General features: G+C 37.0%; 1 protein-coding gene across 1 annotated transcript in view; it reads left to right on the plus strand.

Annotated features, from left to right (window-relative positions):
* The window catches only part of LOC123533207 (TBCC domain-containing protein 1-like), a 320801-nt gene that overhangs the window by 150286 nt on the left and 149217 nt on the right, over nt 1-21298 (plus strand). Inside the window, exon 11 of the mRNA XM_053520503.1 lies at nt 7962-8082. Coding sequence (XP_053376478.1) covers nt 7962-8082 — 121 coding nt within the window. The remainder of the gene's footprint in view (nt 1-7961; nt 8083-21298) is intronic.

Genomic DNA, 21298 nt, shown 5'->3' on the forward strand with positions numbered 1-21298 from the left:
AACTAGGGTTTTGCACTATTTGTTTACCAGTTTGAAAAAACTCTTTGATTTTGATAAACAGCTGAATAAATATTTGAGTATCTTTACTCACTGAAACCAGTGTTTTAAATGTTTCCTAGGGGAAAAAATGAGTAGATACTGTAGACATTGTATTCAACGACCACCCAAGGGACTACCAAAATGTGGTCACTTAAAAGAATGGTCTCTTAATACAGGGTTCCAACGCTATCCAAGAAAACTGGAAATGTCCGTGAATTTCATAAATTGACTCCCGGCTGTGAAAATACCGGGAATTTGCGAGAGTATGGTAAAGGTACAGGAAAATACCAGAAATTATCCCATTTTGCTAGGGGAAGTAATTCATGATTCAAAATGGCGGACATGGATGTCATTTCAATTTCCTTTTCCGAAAATGCCGATGTTTTGTGGTTGATCAACCTATATTGGTAGCTATGCTTGAATACTTACTCAGTAATTCTAGGCTTTTGATCATTTTTTTGTCGATTTTTAAGAAGCCCTGAGAAATTCCATTTTTTTCTGAGAATAATTGTGAAAATCATGATTAGTATAGCTTGAATTCAGTGATCAAACATCCACTTGACTGAAAATAATTTAATTGCTATTAGTGTATCAAAGATTATATAAATCATGTAGGTGGCATCAGAGGTGTAGTTATTATGAAGGAGTTGATCCAGTCTTCACAACATGCTAGACAGGAATATCATAGTTTCCTTGAGAAAAAAAAGCTTGAGGACAGTAAGAAAACAAAATTTGAAAAAAGAAAATTTGCAGAGCCAGAGATGAAGTTGAGGTATTGAAAAAAACAGTTCAGCTAGAAAAGGATATTAAATCTTTGAATGTAGCAGCAGATAAAGATATGGAAAATGCAGAGAAGAAACAAGATCTTTAATTAGTTATTATGTCTCCCACCACAGAGTGGTGTGGGAGACATATTGATTTACTCCAGTCTCTGTGTGTGTGTGTGTCTGTCAGTCTGTCTGTCTGTCACAAAGCTTGTCCGCACTCTTAGTCAAACGTTTCTCATCCGATCTTCACCTAACTTGAACAAAATGTGTTTGACCATGAGACCTCGGCCAAGTTTGATAACTAGCCAAATCCGCCCAGGCACTTTTGAATTATGGCCCTTGAATTACTGATTGAGTCCACTCATCCAAGCCGTCTAACTGGGTCCATTCATCTAATCCATCTAGAGAAACTAGACATTTTTCATAGGGGCAGTTGTGGGAGACATGCGCTTTTCTCAAAAGCATCTCTAGTATTAGTTTTTGTTATGAACATGTGAAGTTTTGTACCAACACCCATAGTGTTTGAACTGTTTGTTATCTGTCATACTTACTTATATAATCAGCTTCTACTGTCTCTGGAAATTTCCACACCAGGAGGATATTATGGTCCTTTTCCAGAGTTGGGCCTAAATTAAAAAATGGTTTGTTTGTAGTGCTCCGACTGACCCATCAAAATAGTCCCGACCCAAACATTTTTTTAGGCAGTACAGGGGGCATTTTTAGCCCACCATCATCAGATGGTGGGCTATTCAAATCACTCTGCGTCCGTGGTCCTTCCGTCCGTTAACAATTTCTCGTTATCGCATCTCCTCAGAAACTACTGGGGGATTTTGACCAAACTTTGTCAGAATGATGTATTGGTACCCTAGTTATGTCCCCCTAAAAATCAGACTGGTTCAGCAATTTTTTAGTGAGTTATGGCCCTTTGTTTATTTCTATAATTTACATAGATTTATATAGGGAAAAACTTTGAAAATCTTCTTGTCCAAAACCACAGAGTCTAGGGCTTTGATATTTGGTATGAAGCATCATCTAGCGGTCCTCTACCAAGATGATTATGTCTCCCCCAGGAGACATATTGTTTTTGCCCTGTCCGTCCATCCGTCACACTTCATTTCCGAGCAATAACTGGAGAACCATTTGACCTAGAACCTTCAAACTTCATAGGGTTGTAGGGCTGCTGTAGTAGACGACCCCTATTGATTTTGGGGTCACTCCGTCAAAGGTCAAGGTCACAGGGGCCTGAACATTGAAAACCATTTCCGATCAATAACTAGAGAACCACTTGACCCAGAATGTTGAAACTTCATAGGATGATTGGTCATGAAGAGTAGATGACCCCTATTGATTTTGGGGTCACTCCGTCAAAGGTCAAGGTCACAGGGGCCTGAACATTGAAAACCATTTCCGATCAATAACTAGAGAACCACTTGACCCAGAATGTTGAAACTTCATAGGATGATTGATAATGAAGAGTTGATGACCCCTATTGATTTTGGGGTCACTCCATCAAAGGTCAAGGTCACAGGGGCCTGAACATGGAAAATCGTTTCCGATCAATAACTAGAGAACCACTTAACCCAGAATGTTGAAACTTCATAGGATGATTGTACATGCAAAGTAGATGACCCCTATTGATTTTGGGGTCACTCCATTAAAGGTCAAGGTCACAGGGGCCTGAACATTGAAAACCATTTCCTGTCAGTAACTTGAGAACCACTTGACCCAGAATGTTGAAACTTAATAGGATGATTGCTCATGCAGAGTAGATGACCCCTAACAATTTTGGGGTCACTCTGTGAAAGGTCAAGGTCACAGGGGCCTGAACATTGAAAACCATTTCTGGTCAGTAACTTGAGAACCACTTGACCCAGAATGATGAAACTTCATAGGATGATTGGTCATGCAGAGTAGATGACCCCTAACAATTTTAGGGTGACTCTGTTAAAGGTCAAGGCCACAGGGGCCTGAACATGGAAAACCATTTCCAATCAATAACTTGAGAACTTCTTGACCCAGAATGTTGAAACTTCATGGATGATTGTTCATGCGGAGTAAATGACCCCTAATGTTTTGGGGGTCACTCCGTTAAAGGTCAAGGTCACAGAGGCTGAACATTGATAAACCAGTTCATATCAATAACTTGAGAACCACTTGACCCAGAATGTTGAAACTTCATAGGATGATTTGAACATGCAGAGTAGATGACCCCTATTGATTTTGGGGTCAGTCTATTAAAGGTCAAGGTCACAGTGGCCTGTTCATGTAAAATCATTTTTTTGGAAATAACTTGAGAACCACTTGACCTACAATGTTGAAACTTAATAGGATGATTGGACATGCAGAGTAGATGACCCCTACTTATTTTGAGGTCACTTTATCAAAGGTCAATGTCACAGGAGTCTGAACAGTGACTTGAGAACCACTAGGCCAAGAGTGTTGAAATTTAGCGGGATGACTGGACATGCCAAGTAGATGATCCCTATTGCAGCCACCCATCAGTGTCTCTTTGACTTTCGCTCCTGACCCCTATTAACTTCTTGCCTATAGGACTTTGCATTGGGGGAGACATGCGCTTTTTTACAAAAGCATTTTCTAGTTCCAATTATTTCCCTGGGGGTCTAATATGGCCCCGCCCCAGGGGTCACATGGTTTATATAGACTTATATAGGGAAAAACTTTGAAAAACCTCTTGTCCAAAACCACAGGGCCTAGGCCTTTGATATTTTGTATGTGACATCATCTAGTGGTCTTCTACTAAGATTGTTCAAATTATTCCCCTAGGGTCAAATATGGCCCAGCCCCGGGGGTCACATGGTTTACATAGACTTATATAGAGAAAAACTTTGAAAATCTTCTTGTCCAAACCACAAAGCCTAGGGCTTAAATATTTGTAATGTAGCATCATCTAGTGGTTCTCTACCAAGTTTGTTCAAATTATCCCCCTAGGGTCAAATATGGCCCCGCCCTGGGGGTCACATGGTTCATATAGACTTATTTAAGGGAAAAGCTTTTAACCTACAACATTCAAATTTGGACCACCTGTATGGTTTTGAGTGGCAAGATGAACCTTGACATGAGTTGACCTTGATTTTGACCTGGTGACTTACTTTCACATTTCTGTAGCTACAGCCTTCAAATTTGGACCACATGCATAGTTTTGTGCACCGAAAAAAACTTTGACCTTGACATTGGCCTAGTGACCTACTTTCACATTTTTGAAGATACAGGCTTCAAATTTGGACCACATGCATAGTTTCATGTTCCGAAATGAAATTTGACATTGATTTTGACCTAGTGACCTACTTTCACATTTCTCAAGCTACAGCCTTCAAATTTGGACCACATGCATAGTTTCGTGTACCAAAACAAACTTTGACCTTGACATTGATCTAGTGACCTACTTTCACCTCTTTGAAGGTACAGGCTTCAAAATTTTGACCACATGCATAGTTCTGTGTTCTGAAATATAATTTGACCTTTATTTTGACCTAGTGACCTACTTTCACATTTCTCAAGCTACAGCCTTCAAATTTGGACCACTTGCATAATTTTGTGTACCGAAATGAATTTTGACCCTAAGATTGACCTAGTGACCTACTTTCACATTTCTGTAGCAACAGGCTTCAAATTTAGACCACATGCATAGGATAGTGTACCGAAACAAACTTTGACCTTGACATTGACCTAGTGACCTACTTTCACATTTTTGAAGGTACAGGCTTCAAATTTGGACCACATGCACAGATTTGTGTTCTGCAGTGAAATTTGATCTTGATTTTGACCTAGTGACCTACTTTCACATTTCTCAAGCTACAGCCTTCAAATTTGGACCACTTGCATAGTTTTGTGTACCGAAATAAACTTTGACCTTAAGATTGACCTATTGACCTATTTTCAAATTTCTCAAACTACAGCCTTCAAACTTGATGCACATGTACAAAGAACTTTGTCCTTGAAATTGATCTAGTGACCTACTTCAACATTTCTCAAGCTACAGCTTTCAAATTTGGACCACATGCATGGACCACATGCACAGTGTTGTGTACTGAAATGAAATTGGACCTTGAGCTAGTCAGTAAGTCTTGAAATTTGGAACACTCAAAAATGGCACATTGGTGGGCGCCAAGATCACCCTGTGATCTCTTGTTGTTTTTTTTACATGTTTCGATCCTTTTTTATGCAAAATGCAATTTCAGCGTCTTAATATACAACAGATCATTCAGCATTTAGTTTCTAAATTAGTACGCGACCACAGACCACCAACTTCTTGCACATTTTGGAAGTCACAAGTTATGATCCCAGACTGACAGGGGTGTAAAATTCTCTCACCCGCTCGAGTTAAAATCTGGATAGGACGAGTGGACTTCGCTGTATACTCGACCGATCGGGCGAGTGGTTTTTACATCGTTACTTTACCAAATTCAGAAATTCCATCACGAATAAAAACCTGGATTGACAGGAATTTACTCGTGAATCATAAAGATATCAAAATGTCATGCCGGTAATTTTCCATTCCACAAGCACGTGCGACTTACATCGCCGTTATATTTATCGGCACCTACACAGAAAACGCGCGTAGTGCATTCATTTTTCAATATAATTGCTTCAAATTTTCAACATCGTTTGAGAAGTAATACTGTTTGAATTCTATATTAATTTTAATAAGATATCGACAGGAATATATGCAAATTTCCATTAAAACGATCAAATTTTCATATAATTATTTGTAAAATTTCAAACAGCGCGAATTTTATTATTTATTTCTTTCTAAAAGTAAATAAATGAAACATACTATGGTCATAAAATTCAGACTTATGACCAGAAAGTACAAAAAACAGAATTAAAAAATCTTAAATAGTGAAAGAGCGGCAGCAATTTAAATACATGGAGTAAAGCTATTTTTGGCAGACGGATTTCTGTTAGTGCGGTTACGTGACCTCGTGAACGTAAATGTGGTTTTAAAATAAAGCAGTATGATGTTGTTGCGGTTTTTAATAAGTTTTAAATGAATCTTTGTACATTTATTTTTTGACACGACACTTTGTAAGATATACTTCTCTAAAAAAGATGTAAATTCCATGATGGCAAATAGGTCACAGAGGTAGGATATCCACTATCATCGTTTGACATAATTACCTGTTAGTTTATTGGTGATATTGCACATTAGCTTCTAGAAAAAAGAAGATTATTTTTTTAGTCAGTATTGATTTCTTCTCAATGATTTAAAGAACCGAGGTGGTACGATCAGACAGGGATGCTTCACATGGCGCGAAAACATGACGTAATGCCATGACAATCTCGGGCAACTGTACCGCTTTGATCTCCACTTAGATGCCATGATACGGACATACTTCTTTTAGCTCTTTGAGGGGGTTTTAATTGGTGATGAAAACAAGGTCAGTTATTTAGTTTATCAACAGAATAATTACCGATAATTGTTTTGTTTTTTCTCGCTTTCAATGCAAGTGGGTGGATGATGATTATTGTGTCTATATTTTTTGGGACACTTTTCAAAATAATTATTTTTCGGGAAATAAGTCTTGAGAAAGTGAAAATAACTAAATATTTTATGCTGTCTTAACACTTTAGGAAAATACGGTAGGGATTATAAGTACTATCAATGCAGTTATTATAGAGAGCAACTGGGTGGTGGAGACTACAAAACAGAGTGAAAGAAAAATAAGAATGTCTGCTGTAAAAAAGAAATTTAAGAAGAACAAAATTTAATATGCTTCTTTAAAAAGTGGAAATTAAAGAAAAAAATTTGTAGGAAACTACTGGCCCAATTTTAAAATAATTTTCACAAATGGTCCTTGTGCAACCCTCAACCAAGATAGTTCAAATCGTTTTGATTTGTCAAAAAACATGGCCACCAGAGGGTATGGTCACTTTTTGCTATACTATATAGTAAGTGGAAACTTTAAAAATGGCCCGATTTTAAAATAATTTTACGCAAATGGCCCTTGTGTGACCTACCAAGATTGTTCAAATTATTCTGATTTAAGTCAAAAAACATGGCTGCCAGGGGGCATAGTCACTATTCCCTATTACTATATGGTAGAAACTTAGAACATCTTCTTGTATAAAACTGTTTGTCCGGTTTTAAAATAATTTCACACAAATTGTCCTTGTGTGACCTGCAAATATTGTTCAATCTTTTCTGATTCGTCAATAAACATGATCACATTAGAGGGTATGGTCACTTTTCATCAACAGTTTCTTTAAACAAAATCTCCAAAACCACAAAGGATTTTGATGAAACTTTACACAAATGATTTCTGGGTAGTCCTCTTTCAGAGTTGTTCAAATGGTTCCAGTTCACTAAATGTATGGGTCTTTTTGGTTTAAAATAGGTTTTCAGCTATTAGATATTAAAAATCTTTTTCTCTAGAGTTTTGAAAGTTGGCATGTGATATAAGGGTTTGACTCTCAATCATAATTGTCCAAATTATTGCCCTAAGATCAGAAATGGCCATGTCCCTGTGTGTGACATGTACATAATTACTATCGGTTTATATATAATAAGCTTCATATATAATAAGCTTCGAAAATCTCTGAATCAATAATATCTAGAGCCTTGATATTTGATGTGTGATATCAGAGTTGTACTGTCTACCATAATTGTTCAAATTATAGCCATAGGTTCAAATATTGTGTGTTAATATATATAATATGGGCTAACATAGAAGAAACCTAACTCTGTACTTGTACCATTACGTTATACAAACACACTTGAAGCTTTGTACACAAGTGAGTGCTTTAGGGTCAATAAGCCTCTTGATTTGTTTTTTTGTCTGGTCTTTAACTTTTTATATGCCTGTTTTAGGAAGTAAAAGCATTCACCAATTATAGATTTCCAGACATTTTCAAACTTCATAATGTCTTCATGAATTATGTGATATATAGTTATGATTTATGTACAATGTTAGTATGTTGCCCTATTACTTAGAAAATGTTGTATTGGCATGCAATATATTTTGTGAAAAATGTCCCTATATAGGCGCTGTACGTTGGTCACTCTGTTAAAATTCTTATTCAAAGTTTTATCGAAGCTAATAATTATACAGAAAGTTTCCATACATGATAGGTCATCACAATTCTTTCCTCTCAAGGAACAAAAAAGTAAAATTCTGTTTAACATTTTTTCTCCAGCTGATGAAGAGTTTCTCATTGAGGTTGCTTCAGAATTGGATCAGAGATTCCCTAGTACAAAATCCATTCGGTATATCTGCATGTATAGCAAATGGGCGGAGACTTTCCTGGCCAATGGGAGGTTAGTTTCTAGTCTGTATAGAAAATATTTTGCTAGTGTTTGTATATGACTACACTCATTATTACAGAATAAATTACTTTACAGGTTTCTGAATCTGTCTGATACAGCAATCATGATAGTGTGTGTTTGCATGTTTTTTCTTTGGCTGATATGGGATTAACAGTATTATTGTGCCCCCAGATTTTTTTTGTGGGGTGACAGAGTTGCTGATGTCTGTCTGTCCATCCATCCATCCGTCTGTCATAATTTGTGTCTTGCATAATTCAAAAAGTATTTGACCCAGAGTTATCGTCGTTCTCCATGTGAAGTTGTGCACCTTGTATTTTGATTGGGACTTAAAATTCACACAGCCACACAAGAGTTATGGCCCTTGACTTAGAGAAAAATATGCATAAAAAAGAGTGTAAAAGTTTGTGTTGCATGTATTTCAAACTGTATTTGACCAAGGATTATGAAACATAGGAATATTATTCAGCATGTGAAATTGTGCACTTTTGTTTGAGATTTCACTCAGTCAAAAATATGCATAAAAGGACAAAAGTTTGTGTCTAGGTCAATTACCAACCTCACTGGGCCAATGCCCATTTTGGCAAAAATATGCCTCCTTTTGGACTTAGGGCAGTTCCAGAATTAATTGTAAGGGGGGGGGTCGGAAGGCACTTTTTGAAAAAACCCACTACCCATGATTTTTAATTTTCCTCCAACCCCACTACCCATAATTATGAATTTTCCACAAACCCCCATCACCTATAATTATTATATGTACAAAATTCGAAACATGGAGAGGTCTATTGTTATAACTGACGGCTGTAGTATTTACCGTTTTCCCTTTTTATATCTCAAAAACATCGAAGAGTCACCAAAATGCTTCATTCCACTTCGAAAATTCGCCATTAGAATAGAAAAATGTCTATACCCCACCCACCTGATTTATTATAAGCTCACCCGTAAAACATGTTCGTTTACCGCGTTTGACCTAGCACTTCAAGGAGTGAGTCGCCAGAACAAGTTACATGCCTGTTAGTGTTTAAACGTTAACATCCGTACGTTTTGAAAGTTGAACATTTAAATATAATAATAAGAACTCTAATGAAAAATATCCGTTTTTAGCTTGACTTTTCGAAGAAAAATTAGAGCTATTGTACTCGCCCCGGCGTCACCGTCGCCGTTGGTTAAAATTTTTGATAAAGTAAAATATCTCCGATACTATCAAAGCTATTGACTTGAAACTTAAAATAGTTATTTACTATCAAAGTCTATACCAGGAGAAACAATCCCCATAACTCTGATTGAATTTTGACAGAATTATGCCCCTTTTTAACTTAGAATTTTTGGTTAAAGTTTTTGATAAAGTCAAATATCTCTGTTACTATCAAAGCTTTTGACTTGAAACTTGAAATACTTGTTCACCATCAAAGTCTACACCAGGAGAAACAATTTCCATAACTCTGATTTGAATTTTGTGTTATGTCCCTTTTTAACTTGGATTTTTTTTTACTGGCAAAGCTCTAGTTCAGAGTCAAGCACTGAGAAAAGTCGAGCGCACTGTCTTAAGGACAGCTCTTGTTAGAATAATGATTTCACGCAGTACATGTTTTAATAACTTGTTTATCCCCCCGCCAAAGGCGAAGGGGATATTAGAAATACTCTCCGTCCGTGCGTGCGTGCGTGCGTGCGTCCGTCCGCAACGATCTTTGTCCGGAGCATAACTCCAAAAGTACTGGAGGGATTTTCTTCAAACTTCATACACTGATAGAACACATTGGGAGGAAATGCAGTGTGCAAGAACAATAACTCTACCTTGCCTATTTTTTGAGTTATTCCCCTTTATCATATTTTCTTAAAAAAATTTGTCCGGAGCATAACCCCAAAAGTACTGGAGGGATTTTCTTCAAACTTCATACACTGATAGAACACATTGGGAGGAAGTGCATTGTGCAAGAACTATAACTCTACCTTGCTTATTTTTTGAGTTATTCCCCTTTATCATATTTTCTTAAAAAAAATTTGTCCGGAGCATATCTTCTTCATGCATGGAGGATTTTGATATATCTTGGCACAAATGTTTACCACCACGAGGCGGAGTGTCATGCGCAAGAACCAGGTCCCTAGGTCTTAAGGTCAAGGTCTACTTAGAGGTCAAAGGATACAAGAATAAAAACTTGTCCGGAGCATTTCTTCTTCATGCATAGAGGGATTTTGATATAACTTGGCACAAATGTTCACCACCATGAGACGGAGTGTCTTGCGCAAGATCCAGGTCACTAGGCCTAAGGTCAAGGTCACACTTAGAGGCCAAAGGTCAGATACAAGAATGACTTTGTCCGAAGCATTTCTTCTTCATGCATAGAGTGATTTTGATGTAACTTGGCACAATTATACACCATCATGAGACGAAGTGTCATGCGCAGTTCCCTTCTTTAGAATTACTTCCCTTTGTTGTTACTTTAAATAGCTTTAATTGTAACTTTTTTCATTACTAGTCGTAGGGAAAAATCGAGACCACTTTTCTGTAGTACAACAAGCATGCTAAATCCAATTTTGAGGTGTATTTTGACCAATCTCTACCTGATAAAGATTTTTTTGTGGACTTGCAATTTTTTTTTTTTTTTTTTTTTTTTTTTTTTTTAAAGATTAACTTCCCTTAGTTGTTACTATAAATAACTTATATTGTAACATTTTTATAATTTACCCTAGGAAAAAAACAAGACCACTTTTCTGTGGTACAACATAGATGTTACTCTCCAATTTTAGGTGTATTTTATTATATATAAGGTATCTCTACCTGGTAAGGAGTTTTTTGTGGACTTTAAAAAACCAAATACAATGATTACTAAACAACCACAAAATTAACATTCCATTTGCAAATACAGCTGCTAGAGTAAAGAAATTTGCTTTGACGGGCATATATTGTGACATTCTGGCACTCTTGTTCCCTGTTAGCTTTCCATTCCTTCTTTTTACAGTAGCCATATAGAAAAACATCATAGCTCTACTGTTCATGAAAATTAATAAAATTTAGCAGTAAACCACCTCACTACTGACTTATTCTTTCTTCCACATCTTAAAACCCCTGATGCGGACTACAACTAAAGGGTTCTTCAAAGCTTTCCCCAAAATTAATACTTTCAGACACTAACTTGCCAGGAACTTTTAGCCTTCAATTATAACATGCCCGGCGGGGGGATTAGCCATGTGTAACATGGCTCTTGTTTTACAGGTACTGACCTCCAGATTGTACGACAACAAAAAAGAAAAACAATAGATATCAGAAAACTATTGCTATATTTCTTCAGGTTTTAAAACTTAGTTACTAACAGATTATGTTATAGAAACACGTAAGAATTAGTTGTTTTGGGTTTTTTTTTCCATTCAAAATATCGGGATAAACTGCCTTAATCATAAAGCTTTATTAGCTCACCTGAGCCAAAGGTTCATGGTGGGCTTTTGTGACCGCTCAATGTCGGTAGTCCGTCATGCATAGTGTGTCGATCAACAGTTTCTAAAAAAATCTTCTTCTTCAAAACCATTGGGGAGAATTACTCCAAACTTCACAGGAATGATCCTTGGGTGGCCCCCTTTCAAAATTGTTCAAAGAATTGAATTCCAAGCAGAACTCTGGTTGCCATGGCAACCGAAAGGAAAAACTTTAAAATCTTCTTGTCCAAAACCACAGTTCATAGGGCTTTTATATTTGGTATGTAGCATCATCTAGTGGTCCTCTACTAAGATTGTTCAAATTATCCCCCCAGGGTCAAATATGGCCCTGCCCCGGGGCTGCACATGGTTTACATAGACTTATATAGGGAAAAACTTTGAAAATCTTCTTGTCAAAAACCACAGGGCCTAGGGCTTTGATATTTGGTATGTGACATCATCTAGTGGTCCTTTACCAAGATTGTTCAAAGTTTGCCCCAGGGGTGAAAGGAGGCCCTGCCCCGGGGGTCCCAAGTTTTATATGGACTTGTATAGGAAATAACTTTAAAAATCTTCTTGTCTAAAATCACAAGACCTAGGCCTTTGATATTTGGTATGTAGCATTTCCTGGTGGTCCTCTAACAAGATTGTTCAAATTATTACCCTAGGGTGAAAAGAGGCCCCACCCTGGGGTCCCAATTTTACAAAGACTTATATAGGAAAAAGATTTTAAAAGTCTTCTTGTCTGAAACCACAAGACCTAGTCCTATGATATTTGGTATGTATAGGAATTAAAAAAAAAAAAAAAGTTTTCTTGCCTGAAAGTTCAAGGTCTAGGCCTTTGATACTTGGTATGTAGCATTGCCTAGTGGTTCTCTAACAAGAATGTTCAAATTATGCCCCTGGGGTAAAAAGAGGCCCTGCCCCAGGGGTCACTTGTTATATGAGTTATGTAGGAAAAAAAACTTTAAAACTTTTCTGATCATATTTCCTAGACTATTTTATTATACTTACCTGATGACCCCAAGTGATTAGGGACATTTGACTTTGACCTTGACCTACTGACCTACCTTTTTGCCCACATACTGTTTAACGTATAATGGAAATAAGACATGTAATGTTTAGGAAAAGATATGAAATATTTCACAAGTCACAATTTTTTTACTTAAATATGTTTTTAAAAAGTTTTCTTTTTACGATGCTGGCTTTGTCATTAATACTTTAAACTGTAAAAATGCACTTGTTTATGATAGGTCTAAATTTAACTGTATATCATTTGCATTAATCTGGGGGCAAAATATGATTGGAAACCATGCAAATCAAATGAACACGTGGCTTTTGTTTTTAGCTCACCTGAGCCAAAGGCTCATGGTGAGCTTTTGTGACCGCTCAATGTCCGTCATCCGTCGTGCGTCGTGTGTGATCCGTCCGTCAACATTTTCTAAAAAAATCTTCTTGAAAACCTCTGGGCAGAATTACACCAAACTTCACAGGAATAATCCTTGGGTGGTCCTCTTCCAAATTGTTCAAAGAATTTAATTCCATGCAGAACTCTGGTTGCCATGGCAACCGAAAGGAAAAACTTTAAAAATCTTCTTATCCAAAACCGCAAGACGTAGAGCCTTGATATTTGGCATGTGACATCATCTTATGGTCCTCTATCAAGATTGTTCAAATTGTGCCCCATGGGTGAAAAGAGGCCCCACCCTGGGGGTCACAACTTTTACATAGACTTATATAGTAAAAGAACTTTAAAAATCTTCTTGTCTAAAACCACAATACCTAAGCCTTTGATATTTTGTATGTAGTATTGCCTTGTGGTCCTCTACCAAAATTGTTCAAATTATGCCCCTGGGTTGAAAAGAGGCCCAGCCCTGGGGGGTCTCAAGTTTTACATAGACTTATATAATTGGAAATAAACGTTAAAAAATCTTCTTGCCTGAAAATGCAAGGCCTAGGCTTTTGATATTAAGTATGTTGTCTTTTCTAGTGTTTCTCTACCAAATTTGTTCAAATTATGTCCCTAGGGTGAAAAGAGGCCCTGCCCTGGGGCTACCAACTTTAACATAGACTTATATAGGAAAAAAAAAATCTTGTCTGAAAGTTCAAGGCCTAGGCCTTTGATATTTGGTATGTAGCATTGCTTGGTGGATCCTTGACAAGTTTGTTCAAATTATGCCCCTTGGGTGAAAAGAGACAAAAAAGTAGGTCAGTAGGTCAAGGTCAAAGTCAAATGTCCCTAATCACTGGGGGTCACTATGAGTTATATAGGAATAAATACTTCAAAAATTATCAGATCATATTTCCTAGACTGTTTAATTATAATTACCTGATGACCCCAAGCGATTAAGGATCACTTGATAGTGACCTTGACCTACTGACCTACTTTCTTGTTTTTTTAGCTCGACAATTCGAAGAATAGTCTAGCTATTCTACTCACCCTGGCGTCGGCGTCGGCGTCACACCTTGGTTAAGTTTTTGCATGCAAGTACATACAGCTATCATTTAAAGGCATATAGCTTTGAAACTTATTTATTCTTTTTCTAGGTCAATTACCAACCTCACTGGGTCAAGTACCATAACTCTAACATGTATTTTGAGCAAATTATGCCCCCTTTTGGACTTAGAAAATTCTGGTTGAAGTTTTACATGCAAGTTACTATCTCCAAAACTAATGCAGATATTGAATTGAAACTTCACATGTGTCTTCGGGGTTATGAAACTAGTTGATAGCAGCAAGTCCCATAACTCTGACCTTCATTTTGGCCAAATTATGCCTCCTTTTGGACTTAGAAAATTCTGGTTAAAGTTTTGCGTGCAAGTACATACAGCTATTACTAAAAGGCATATAGATTTGAAACTTATTTTTCCTTTTTCTAGATCAATTACCTACCTCACTGGGTCAAGTCCCATAAATCTGACATGTATTTTGGGCAAATTATGCCCCCTTTTGGACTTAGAAAATCCTGGTTAAAGTTTTACATGCAAGTAACTATCTCCAAAACTACTACAGATATTAAATTGAAACTTAACATGTTTCTTCGGGGTTATAAAACTAGGTGATAGCACCAAGTCCCATAACTCTGACATGTATTTTGAGCAAATTATGCCCCCTTTTGGACTTAGAAAATCCTGGTTAAAGTTTTGCATGCAAGTACATACAGCTATTACCAAAAGGCATATAGCTTTGAAACATATTTATTCTTTTTCTAGGTCAATTACCAACCTCACTGGATCAAGTTCCATAACTCTTAACATGTATTTTGAGCAAATTATGCCCCCTTTTGGACTTAGAAAATTCTGGTTAAAGTTTTACATGCAAGTTACTATCCCCAAAACTAATGCAGATATTGAATTGAAACTTAACATGTTTCTTCGGTGTTATAAAACTAGTTGATAACATCAAGTCCCATAACTCTGATATGTGTTTTGGTCAAATTATGTCCTCTTTCGAACTTAAAACTCTTTTGATATTTAACATTTTGGGTAATAATTTCCTGCTTCTGTGACAATATTTCGAATAGTCGAGCTTGGCTGTCTTACGGACAGCTCTTGTTAAGATACAGCCTTGAAATTTGGATGACATGTACAGTTTTGCACACCAATCAAACAGACTTTCAGTTACCATGAATGTGACCTACTGATCTACCTTCTTAATATTTTAGCATCAGTTTGCCATTTGAAACATGTGGCTCATATTACTCAGGTGAGCGATCCAGGGTCATCATGACCCTCTTGTTTTATCATGCTCAACATAAATCATGCAAGTATTTTAAGGAAATTGATGTTCGCGATTTTTTACAGTTTAACTTTCAACAGAAAAATTAATAAACTGCGTATGCAACAGTTTAAATAGTTCAAATACATGATAGGTCACGTATTAGCAAAGAAAACATTTGCGTAATACTGCAGTAAATATGATTGTGTGCGACATTAGTGACTTCCCATAATTATAAATGAGAATGACTGTTGGGAATATTATTATGTTGGTTTTTTTAGCGACTTACACATTTTCTTGTAAAAAATGTTTCCGAATCAGCTAGTGCTTCACAAATATATTGAAATACCTGAGGGATATATGTCCTTAATATGTATGATGATGATATGTTATTTACGTCGGCATCAGATAATGAAATCGGCACCATTGATTTATTAACATACGATTTTGTGTGGAATTGCACGAGGATTCTGTACGCCTGTTTTAAGTATTTGTGCAGCATGGAAAAATCCGACTAATGTTAGGGAAAACTGATCTTCATGCAAAGAAGTTTTACTCAATTCACGCATGTTTTCGTTTCGGTCTGCCTCGATTTCATTTAGCTACATTCTGTTTCTTTTCCCGGTTCAGTTTTTGGTGCCTATGCGAAACATCCATTACTGGTAAATGACAGTACGTGGCATAACAAACATTTATTTATACGCGTCACGTGCCAATCAGAATACACGAGTGCGAATGACAGTGGGAGAAATGAAGTATCAATCGGTCTTCATGGACTTTATTAACTTCTACACAAGTGCGAGATACAGTACTTAACCGGTGACATGATTCTATTACGTCAGGAAATGTTGATTGACATACTTTCGGCGATTAAGGACGCTGACTGCAAATTCAACAGGAACGAGACAGAGAAATGAAATATTTAATGAACAGAAATAATGATAATAATAAAAAAAAAAAAGATCGTATTTCTTAGATTGGTGATGTCAAAATTGCGTTCCATGTATCGCGGTCAGTAAAGTAGCAAAACTGTGTTCCCTTTTGAACTTAAAAACTTCTGGTTACAAGCATTGGCTGTCTTACGGACACCTCTTGTTATGTCTCCCACCACACAGTGGTGTAGGAGACATATTGATTACTCCTATCTGTGTATGTGTGTGTGTGTGTGTCACAAATCTTGTCCGCACTCTAAGTCGAACATTTCTCATCCAATCTTCACCAAACTTGAACAAAATGTGTTTGACCATAAGACATCGGCCAAGTTCAATAACTAGCCAAATTGGCCCAGGCACTTCGGAATAATGGCCCTTGAATTACTGAAAATTGGCCTTTTTACTCTTGTCCGCGCTCTAAGTCAAATATTTCTCATCCGATCTTCTCCAAACTTGAACAAAATGTGTTTGACCATAAGACCTCTGCCAGATTTGATAACTAGCCAAATTGGCCCAGGCACTTCGGAGTTATGGCCCTTGAATCACCGAAAATGGTCCTTTTTTAGCTCGACTATTCATAGAATAGTAGAGCTATTGGACTCGCCCATGCGTCGGCGTCCGCGTCCGCGTCCGCGTCCCGATTTGGTTAAGTTTTTGTATGTAAGCTGGTATCTCAGCAACCACTTGTGGGAATGGAATGAAACTTCACACACTTATTTACTGTGATAAACTGACTTACATTGCACAGGTTCCATAACTCTGTTTTGCTTTTTTACAAAATTATGCCCCTTTTTCGACTTAGATATTTTTGGTTAAGGTTTTGTATGTAAGCTGGTATCTCAGTAACCACTTGTGGGAATGGATTGAAACTTCACACACTTATTTACTGTGATAAACTGACTTACATTGCACAGGTTTCATAACTCTATTTTGCTTTTTTACAAAATTATGCCCCTTTTTCGACTTACAATTTTTTGGTTAAGGTTTTGTATGTAAGCTGGTATCTCAGTACTCACTAATGGGAATGGATTGAAACTTCACACACTTGTTCACTGTCATGATCTGACATGCACAAAGCAGGTCCCATAACTTTATTTTGCATTTTTACAAAATTATGCCCCTTTTTCAACATAGAAATTTTTGGTTAAGTTTTTGTATGTAAGCTGGTATCTCAGTATCCACTAATGGGAATGGATTGAAACTTAACACACTAGTTCACTGTCATGATATGACATGCAGTGCAAAGGGTCAATAACTCAACTTCGCATTTTACAAAATTATGCCCCTTTTTCAACTTAGGATTTTTGGGTTAAATTCTTATATGTAAGCTGGTATCTCAGTACCCACTAATGGGAATGGATTGAAACTTCATACCTTGTTCACTATCATGAGCTGATAAGCATTATGCAGGTTCCATAACCCTATTTTACTTATTTACTAAATTATGCCCCTTTTTCGACTTCCGTATTCATTCAAGCGACAAGGCTGTTGAATAGTCGAGCGTTGCTGTCCTCCGACAGCTCTTGTTACTCTTCTCCACGCTCTGAGTCGAACATTTATCATTCGATCTTCACCAAACTTGAACAAATTGCGTTTGCCAATAAGTTCTCGGCCAAGTTCAATAACTAGCCAAATTGGCTTAGGTACTTCAGAATTATGGCCCTTGAATTACCTAAAATCGGCCTTTTTACTCTTCAAAGGTATATTTGAGACAATTTTTTTTTGCCCTGTCAGTCTGAGCAACTTAAAAGAAAGATAGGGCCATCTTACTGTAAAGAGAACAGAAGAGAACAATAGCTTCAATCCATTAACAATATATTTCAGGACCAAGGCCCCCTATACAACAAAAGAAATGGCCTCTCCTTCATTTCTGTGGCACGTCCATCAGTCTGTCGGTCACACTTTATTTCCGATCAATAACTGGAGAACCATTTGACCTAGAACCTTTAAATTTCATAGGGTGGCAGGGCTTATGGAGTATATGACACCTATTGTTTTTGGGGTCACTCCATCAAAGGTCAAGGTCACAGGGACCTGAACATTGGTTTCCGATCAATAACTTGAGAACTACTTGACCCAGAATGTTGAAACTTCATAGGATGATTGGACATGCAGAGTACATGACCCCTATTGAATTTAGGATCACCCTATTAAAGGTCAAGGTCACAGGGGCCTGAACAAGGAAAACCATTTCCCGTCAGTAACTTGAGAACCACTTGACCCTGAATGTTGAAACTTCATAGGATGATTGGACATGCAGAGTAGATGACCCCTATTGATTTTGGGATCACTCTGTTAAAGGTTAAGGTTGCAGGGGCCTGAAGAAGGAAAACCATTTCTGGTCAGTAACTTGAGAACCACTTGACCCAGAATGTTGAAACTTCATAGGATGATTGTTGTCAGTATAATTTGTATGTTTGATATATTGATAATGTTACACATAAGCACAGATAGTACTTGACTCCCTTTTTGTGCCCCCCCCCCCCCCCATTTGCATACTTAGGTGGCTATAGGAACAATAGGTAACTGTACTTTTTCTTTGATGCAGGGCGTCAAGTTACCTATATTTACCTATATTTTCCTATATTTTAGCCTTCTACCTATAATAACCTATAAAATCCTATATTTTGCCAAAATACCTATAAATACCTATAATCTGGAAATTTAGTGGTAAGCAAGGAATACAAAGGTCATTCAAACCATTAAAAAAGAAGTAATTCTATGATAATTGAGTTTATAATATGCTGTTACCTTTTAGGCATTGAAATTTGTATTCCTTTCAGGTGTAGCGACCCTGCCCAGCCCAGCTTTAGGAAAGCTTTAAGTAATGGAAGTACTTTTTTCAATTGGAATATTTTCATTTCTTAAAGCTTTCATGTATAAAAATGTGAATAGGAAATGCTCATGTTTTTATTTTGTTTTCAGAATAAACAAGCCTTAATGTTTCATAATTAAGCCTCATAATGCCTGATAATAAGAGTCAGTTTCGAGATAGGTGGCTATCAGAAGTAGATGGCAATGGACATGAATTGAAATTATGGTGTGTCAAGGGGAAGAGTGACTATTACGGTCACTGTACATTGTGCAAAACTGACATAAAGTGTGATAATGCTGGACTGAGACAAATTCTTCAACATGCAAAAGGCACTCAACACAAGAAATAAAGTAAAGTTGCTTTCTCATCAACACAAGCTAAACTGAAATTTAAACTTCCAACAGCTGATGAAAACCCATGTTCAACTATAAGCTTTAGAGCCAATGATGGAATTGGAGAAACATTCAAAGCTATGTTTCATTGTCCAATAGCAGATGATATATGTTGTTAGCAATATGGCTTGGTTTGCCTAATTCCCTGTTAAACTGATTTGAGTACCAGTATTGGTAAAGTTTTGTCTGTTGGTGAATTAATAGTTTATTATGAAAGTAAGATATATGTTAAAATGTTATTTGTTTAAAATCATAAAAGTAGCCACTTTTTCTGTTCCTTTGTATTTTATGTTTAATAAAAGAGAGTGCTGGTAGGTGGTGGAGGAGGATAAAACACTTGTCTGACTTGTTTTCTTCATTATAAGCAACCTATATAATCCTATATTTCTGGCCCCCAAATACCTATATTTCAGGATCCTACCTATATTTTTGACTCCCAAAAGCACTTGACGCACTGTTGATGTCATTCATTCCATGGCTATTTTTCTCTTATGTGGCTAAAAGAACAATAGAGAGAACAAAAGAGTAGCCACATAAGTATCCATATGTAGGAACGTGAGTGCATCCGTCCGTCCGTCCGAAGATCGTGACGTGCCTAGCTCGAAAAGTATTTGATATAAACTGATGAAACCTTGCATGAGTCTTTATCATGATATGAACTTGCGCACCTATTTTTCGTCTGGCTCTGCCTCCTATTTTCAGAGTTATGGCCCCTGAAATAGTCAAAAATGCACATTTTTACATTGTGACACGCCTAGCTCAAAAAGTATTTGATATACCGTAGATACCCGTGTATAATGCGCACCCCCGATCTTAGTCCAAAATCCTGGGGGGGGGGGGGGGGGGGGGAAATTTGGTCAATTTTGAGGTGGATGGAAAACGAAAGTAGAGTTTACATCGACACCGGTAATAAATTTTATCTCCATGGCGGAGAGCAGCATCGGTCTCACGGTACTATCGATTTTTGTTTTCTCGAAAATAAAACCAGTAAATTATTGTTATATTTGTTGTTTTACCTTTTTTAATTCACTATTTTGAATAAATAAATAGCAGCTGATTCAATATTTCGGAATGGTATCTTTCAAAATGACATGAGCTTCTCAATTTAAACTGATAACAAAAGGTGTGATAGTCTTTTTGTCACGATCATAAAGCCAGTAATTACCGGCAATCAACGTGTCAACCTTTGTCAATTATGTTGTTCACAGTTTGATCTCGGTTAAAGATAATTCTCGATCTTAAATTAGTAACATAATTTTTGTGATTTATAAACATTTCTTTCGTCAAAATACTTTTAAATTTATATGAAATTAATTTTGTTTGAAAGAAAAATAAACAATTCGATCTTTTACGGAACGTAACGGCAATCTTAGATTTTAGCGGAGACAGTAAGCGCGGGGAGTAGTTTCCCTTTACCAAAATGGCGAACATCGGTAACAAACTTGATTTGAAGTTGGAAAATTGTCTATACCTGTGTATTATGCGCACCCACGATTCGGGGGTGGTCCCGGGGGTCAAAAAACTGCGCATTATACATGGGTATCTACGGTAGATTTATGAAACCTTGCATGAGTCTTAATTATGATATGAACTTGTGCACCTACTCTTTTTCATCTGGTTCCGTCCCCTATTTTCAGAGTTATGGCCCCTGAAATAGTCAAAAATGCACATTTTCACCTTGTGACATGCCTAGCTCAAAAGTATTTGATAGATTCATGAAACCTTGCATGAGTCTTAATTATGATATGAACTTGCGCACTTCCTATTTTTCATCTGGCTCCGCCCCCTATTTTCAGAGTTATGGCCCCTGAAATAGTCAGAAATGCACATTTTCACCTTGTGACACGCATAGCTCAAAAAGTATTTGATATAGATTCATGAAACCTTGCATGAGTCTTAATCATGATATGAACTTGTGCACCTCCTATTTTTCATTTGGGTC

This window comes from Mercenaria mercenaria, chromosome 12 (genome assembly GCF_021730395.1).
Source record: "Mercenaria mercenaria strain notata chromosome 12, MADL_Memer_1, whole genome shotgun sequence".
NCBI lineage: Eukaryota > Metazoa > Mollusca > Bivalvia > Venerida > Veneridae > Mercenaria > Mercenaria mercenaria.